The 7,179-nt window shown below is 35.2% G+C and overlaps 1 protein-coding gene across 7 annotated transcripts in view; it reads left to right on the top strand.

Annotated features, from left to right (window-relative positions):
* LOC107724026 (leucine-rich repeat and calponin homology domain-containing protein 1-like) overlaps positions 1 to 6,449 on the top strand; it is a 65,679-nt gene extending 59,230 nt beyond the window's left edge. For 5 of the 7 annotated variants that reach the window (XM_016532787.1, XM_016532788.1, XM_016532790.1 and 2 more), the window contains one exon: positions 1,534 to 1,943. In XM_016532787.1, coding sequence (XP_016388273.1) covers positions 1,534 to 1,815 — 282 coding nt within the window. In that variant the 3' untranslated portion in view covers positions 1,816 to 1,943. Of the gene's footprint in view, positions 1 to 1,533; positions 1,944 to 4,591 lie in introns of those variants that run through there. The other 2 variants (XM_016532793.1, XM_016532792.1) reach the window with 1 other exon arrangement.
* Positions 6,450 to 7,179: the final 730 nt, after the last annotated feature.

The raw sequence follows: 7,179 nt of genomic DNA, 5'->3' as shown, positions 1-7,179 counted from the left end.
GTCACACGCTTGAGGTATTCGGCCAATCACAACGCACTGGATAGCTGGCCAATCACAGCACACCTCGCTTTTCAGAACGATGAGCTTTGTAAAAATCTACATTTCATTACACCAAATACACAAAATAATGTTCTTTTTAGCAACGTCATATGACCCCTTTAATGATTCGATGGGAATGGGTAAACAATCCCCAGAAGAAATAAATGGGCTTTTAAAAAAATATTTATCCTGATTCTCTCATTTTTATTCGTGATATTCTTCTGTAAATGATCTGATATCCAATTATTTTTAAATAAATTAAACCTTCCAATTCTAACAAAAGAGCAAGCTGATTATTTAGATATGCCACTGACTGTATCGGAGTTGCATAGCGCGCTGATGAAAGTTCCGAATAATAAAGCTCCAGGGCCAGAGGGCTTTCCCACAGAGTTTTTAAAACATTTTTGGGATATATTGGCTCCATTGTTTAGTAAATGATCAGAAAAATAAAGACAAAAGGTAAGATTCCATCTCATATGAATACTGATAAAGATCCAACGTTGCCTTCTAGTTATCGTCCATTACCTTTAATAAATACCAATATTAAGATCATTTCTAAAGCTCTTGCATTTCGTTTGGCATCAAAAATTTCTACAATTATTCATAAAGATCAAACGGGATTTACTAAAGGTCGTCATTCCTCAAGTAATTTAAGAAGACTTTTCAATAGAATTGATATATCACAGCGTAATCAGTTACAGGCAATAATAGTATCTTTAGACGCTGAAAAAGCTTTTGATAAAGTTAATTGTAAATTTATTTTTGCGGTCTTGGAAAAATTTGGTTTTGGAAATTTGTTTATACTTTGGATATTTGTTTATACATTGGATAAAGACAATGGTAACACTTTATTTTAATGTCTCTTAACTAGTTGCTTATTAGCATGCATATTACTAGAATTTTAGCCATTTATTAGTAGTAATTAAGCACATATTAATGCCTTATTCTACATCCCTAATCCTACCCAATACCTAAACTTAACAACTAACTTACTAACTATTAATAAGCAGCAAATTAGGAATTTATTGAGGGAAAAGTCGTAGTAAATAGTGAATAAGTGTTCCCTATTCTAAAGTGTTACCAAACTTTTTTTTTAAATAAACTTCTTTGATTTTAAATTGTTGCAGTACACACTAAACTGAGGAAAACATAAAACAATGTGACTTAGTTCAGTATCTTGTTAACTACATTATCAGTAAAGTAATCATTGGGAACACTTTTATTACACAACTGGAACCGTTTCCTGAGAATGATCCAGAATTCTTGCCATTTGTTGAGCTCAAAGCATTTTACCTTTGACCTTTATCACTGTCTAATCACCTTCCTTATCTTTCTCTGTTGCCGGACGGATGATCTCTCCTTTTCTCATTTGCTTTTATTCTCCCTTTGTTTCTCTCTCCATCCATTCTTCATTATTACTCTATTCTCTTCTCTTCTCCTCTTCCTCTTCCTGGTTCTCTTTGTCATCCTCTCCATGTTTTGAATCTCTCTCAGTCCTCTCTCTGTTCGGCTTATGACGTTCTGCAGTTTAACCTGCGTCCGCTCTGGGCCGTGGTCGCGGCCTTGCTCATGGTGGAGAGCACAGGAACAAGGCAGAAGGAAGGAAAGGTGGAGAGTGGCAGGGAGAAAGAGACAGAGGTCAAGAAGCTTATCCCCGAGTCCACTCAGACTCCACCCCCTTCCTGGCAAATATGGGATCTGATTGGCTCAAGTCTACTGCACGTTTTCTGTCTGGTGATGCTGTTTGTGGCCTACAGCTGGAGCGAATTTAAATAAGGCATATGAACTAAAAACACTCAAATAACACATATTATTTACTGGTCCTTGAAAGCACATTGAACAGTTTGTGATGGCCTCACTTAAAGGGAAAGTCCACCCAAAAAATGAAAATTCTGTCATCATTTACTCACCCTCAAGTTGTTCCAAAACTGCATGAGTTTTGTCTTCTGTGGAACATAAAAGAAGATATTTTGAAGAATGTGGGTAACCAAACAATTGCTGGTACCCCTTGACTTCCATAGTATTGTTTTCCATACTATGGAAGTCAATTGGGACCAACAACTCTAAGTAAAGGATGACAGAATTTTTATTTTTGGGTGATCTATCCCTTAAAATGAGCACAGCCTGGACGAAAAAATATGTGTTCCTGTCAGTCAGAGCACATTTAGTTTCATACGTTTGACCAACCCTTACATCTTGACTTGGCTATGATGAAACCCATACATAACACAAAACATGCAACATTTTTGTAAGAACAACATGTGATCCAGGAAGAGATTTAGATGTATTCATGTGTGATTAAGTGTTATTTATTAGTTGGCAAATAACATATTTATTTGTCCTTGCAAAATGCTAAGAAAACCTTTAAACAGCACTTTAATAAGGAATGGCAAATGGCCAGGTTCTCACTCACTTCCACCTCGGGACAAAAAAAAGTTACATTTCAGCAGTCATAACACTGAATTTTGTTGGTAGTCTTTAAAAAAATGCACATATTAAACAATATAAGTTATATATTTATTAGCATCTGCATGATAAAACAAAAATAATACAAACGGATATGGAGGACTTGCCTCATGCCGGTGATCAGCAATATATCTACAGGAATCAAGCGCACAGTTGATCTGCTTCCCAGAAACAATCTGCAGATAATAATACCAGGACACTCGAGTAAGTGAAGGCCCAGATGCCATTAAAGCAAAATGATAGCTTTGTTTTGCACAGAAGTCTTGTATGGTGAGATCAAATCTATGATTAAAAACATTTAATCATCTGTGTAAGGGCTAATTTATCTGTTGGATGTAAAAAGCAGCTACTTTTGGTTTTTAAGAGCCTGATATATTATTGTTTAGATTGGGAATTATTAAATATCCTGCACAGTCATTGTAAATTATTACATTATTTTATCCAAAACGCCATCTATAGGATGAAAGAGGTCAGAATATGACTAATGAATCGTGGGTTTAATTTTCTGTTTATTAGTAAAACAGAATGACATGAACAGAGAGAACCAAATGTATTTTTTAATTCATTTAATAAGCATCATTCCACGGAGATATGACTAATCCGAATCAAACAATGAGGAATAACAGGGTTGGAGAATAAGATTTAATTCATATACTCTGTCAGAGATCTGTAATAGAGGCCGAGGTGGGTTTTTATATTATGAAATATCAGATTAACACAATTTAAATAATTGACTAATCAGTGTAGTGGTTGTATGTGATTTACTGCTGTGAAGGTCTGCAGGCAAAGTGTCTCTGGAATGGAGGGTCTCTTCTAATTGGATCCTCTGATTCTATTTTAAGTTCCGATCTCACATAATTGAATGGTCTTGTTTATCTCATCACAGATAAACGAAATCTGTAAAAGGAGCCGTTAGTAAATGAGCAGACGGTGATGTCACTGAGGCCTCTTGACATCACTTCCTCAAACTACAGAATGCTTTGAACCTTATCTGCGTGATCACAGCAGTTATAATAACTGGCATTGCTTTCATCATTCAGTTTGACAAAAAATAAAGGCAATATTGACTGTTCAGGACCTTTTGTTCGGTATAATTTCCCAGTTATTTCCTCATTTGTAAAAAAGCTACAAGATGCGAAATGTGTTTGAATTGCTTAAAACGCTTAAATTAGATTGTGTGGGTTCCTCTGACGGTTCAGCTGCTTCTGTTTGTCCGGCTCTAGACTTCTTGACTCCTGTCAGTGTTGAATAGTGTTCAGTGCTGTTGCTGCTGCTGCTAATGGACTTTGTAAGGCTTTGTGGTTTTTATGAGCCTGTAAATGAAAGGAATAAATGTACAGTTTGGGTTGTTTTTCTCATCTGTGTGGTTCTGTTTCTTGAAGACAATTTTTGTTTTACTGTTTATTTTTATTTTTATTTTTTTTAGAAAATACACTGCCGTTCACATTTTTGGGGTCAGCAAGATTTTGATTGATTTCTTTTTAGTGCTGTCAAATGATTAATCGCGATTAATCGCATCCAAAATAAAAGTTTTTGTTTACATAATATATGTATATGTATGTGTACTGTGTATATTTATCATGTATCTATAAATACACACACATACAGTATATATTTTGAAAATATTTACATGTATATACATTTATATATTTATATTCTTATATTATATATAAATATATTTAATATATAAACATAACATATTTTTCTTAAATGTATACATGCATGTTTGTATTTATATATACATAATAAATATACACAGTACACACTCATATATTATCTAAACAAACACTTTTATTTTGGATGCGATTAATCGTTTGACAGCACTATTTATTTTATATTTGATTGTTTGCATAACTGATATTATATTTGAATGAATGAATGATGCATTTATATAGCGCTTTATTTGCCACCACTGCTAAACGAGGTGAGTCTCTGTTGGTTTAATTAACTGTATTCAGTAACAAGAGCATTTCAGTTTAATAAATTATGTATAATAAAAAATTCTGTTTTCCATGACTGTGGGAACCCTGTCTCTTTCATCTCTGCCATGACACTTTGCTTGTCCTCTGTCAATCTCTCTCTCCAGGATAAGTTATGTCTGCCACATCATATTCTGGAGGAGAAGGGCCTGATCAAAGTTGGCATCACTGTGCAAGCTTTGCTAGATGAGACTTCGGTCAACGAAACACTCATCACATGAGTCACACAAACACAAGCAAGTCTCACTGACACACACTAATTCCTGTGGATGGACATGCACCTTGTGCTGCAGCAGTTGACCTCCACCACCAGACGATCTGTGAGAAATTCCCTGGACAGTGTCCATTTATTTCTATTAGAACAGGTGATCCTCAGCTTGCAGGTATATGCTCATGTTTTCCTCACTCTCTTTACTTTATTATTTAGTACTGTTATCTGATCACTGTTGCCCAGGCCATAGTCGTGTAAGCAAAATCAGCTCAAAACTAGCTCGAGATATGAAATTCCTTTATTTAATATACATTTATTTATTAAACAGTTAGTTGAGGGATATACATAATTGTGCACAATTCCTGATGGATCTACCTATGTTTAGATTATATGATATTTGTGTTGGGCCTTTAGTGATCTAGATTTAAAACACCCGTCCTCCCAGAGTCCTTCAATAACCACATTTTAACTTGTTTTTGGGAGACGTTGATGTTTTGTCTCAGGGGAGGTGTGGCCTCACTATAGTTTCCTACAGTCTCTGCTCTGCTTACCTGTCAGTCAGGTATGATTTCACTAAAAGAGTATGTTTGAGTGTGTGGACAGTAGAAAACATACCTGACGTTTGTTTTCATTTGTGTACGTGTAATCGATATCTTGAGGAGAGTATTTCTTTTGGGAGAGTGAGAGAACGAGAACACATGTTGGCACTTTTTGTATGTAAGTTTGTGTATCAAAGAACATTTTTTTTCTATTATTTTACTTGTGCATATTTGCTTATGGAAAGTCTGATGTCCAAAGCTTCAGCTCCTCACAGATTCAGCCATGAAACAGACCAAAACATCTGAAGCTGGAGATTATTTGACAGTTGCCAAAATTATTTTCTTATATCAAACTGATTTACAAACATAATCATTTTATACAGTTTTTTAAATGATTTAAATGTATTCTTAAAAGAAGAGTTTTGTATTTGTAGAAGGATTTGTAATGTGATATTGGTGTGTGAATGTGTAAAATGTACAGAACGTTTATATTTGATGTGCTTATTTTAATATGTTGATTTGGTGTTTATTTTACGTAAAGCACAATTTATTAATGTGAATTGACGGGGAAAAAACAACTATTATCTTCTAGGATATTATATGAAAGCAGTTATAACACTTCCATATGTCATTTCAGAGAGACTGTTGGCTGTAATTATTTATTCATGACAATAATTTAAATGCATTCAGTACAAATACATTTACAAGGATTATCTCTGTACTGTAATTGCCAAAAAAATATATTATCTGCTCTTAAAACATTATTATACTGTAGCAAATATTAGGGACAAAAATCTGGCCAGAAGCTTTTAAGTTTGAACACCAAAAACATGATGCATCATGGGTTAAAATGCTATCTTAATCATATTTATACTACTTCCTAGATTTTTTACACCATAAACCTGTCATAATTTGATTAAAACAAATGGGGAAAAAATGAAAGTGTGGATTAGAAAGTGTAATTTTAGAGACATTTGAACAGATAGCACTTAGATTTTGGTCTTTGGTGGTAGCTTTACATGGCATTTTACAAGCCTTTAATGTTGCATTTCTTTAAAAATTAATGCATAGTTTAGACAGTAGTCACTTCCTATAAATTCACTGCTGTATCTTTTAAGAAATTCTGTTCTTAGGGTTGTCCTCAGACATTAAAGGGTCATCGGATGCAAAATTCACTTTTGTTGTTGTTTGAACATAAATGTGTGTTGGAAGTGTGTTTACCCATCCCCCCTATAATAATAAAAATCCCCCCAGTGTTTTTTTTTTTAAATCCCTATCTTAAAATCCCCTTTCTCAAATCAGGCCATTTTGAGATTACTGTCAGAATTACGTAGTTCTGCACAGGCCCGTCCCACGATAGTTGATTGACAAGGCCGTCTTACCTTAGACCCCGCCCTGAGTGAGCTGTGGGCTGTCCGCCATTCTGTCGACTCCGGTGCAGGGGAAGACAAGAATGTCTCTGATTAAGCGATTGAGGTGTTTTGTTGCTGGATGTAATAATGAACATAGCAGTCGTCATTTACTCCCGACATCTGAGCCGCTGAAGACGCAGAGGATTAACGTTACTTTTGTTTTTGAAAGGAATGCGCCGATCTGCCTAAATGCGTTTAAGTTCGCGCGAATCATTCATGAGCCAGCTTCATCTACAGAAGTGAGTATAAGGTTGTTGTTTTTTTGTGAATCTTTGCAAATCGCCTTTCCTAATATGTGCTAGTTTCGCGGCTGAAGTTTACAGTCTGCTCGTCACCCCACGGAAGAGAGGGGCGGGGTCAGCAGAGCTCATTAGCATTTAAAGCAACATGGACTAGAACGGCGTGCTGAAAACAGCTGATTTTGACAGTGTAAAAATTGTGTTTTTTACACTACCATTGAGAAATTTTAACCAAAGTCTGTTATAGACTTTAAGACCCTAAAGTATCATATCAACTTGTGGAAAATGGGCATC

The sequence above is a fragment of the Sinocyclocheilus rhinocerous genome, unplaced genomic scaffold (assembly GCF_001515625.1).
Source record: "Sinocyclocheilus rhinocerous isolate Xijiao unplaced genomic scaffold, SAMN03320098_v1.1 scaffold2230, whole genome shotgun sequence".
Classification (NCBI taxonomy): Eukaryota; Metazoa; Chordata; class Actinopteri; order Cypriniformes; family Cyprinidae; genus Sinocyclocheilus; species Sinocyclocheilus rhinocerous.
The sequence above is the reverse complement of the archived record's forward strand: the minus strand, read 5'-3'. Positions and strand labels throughout refer to the sequence as shown.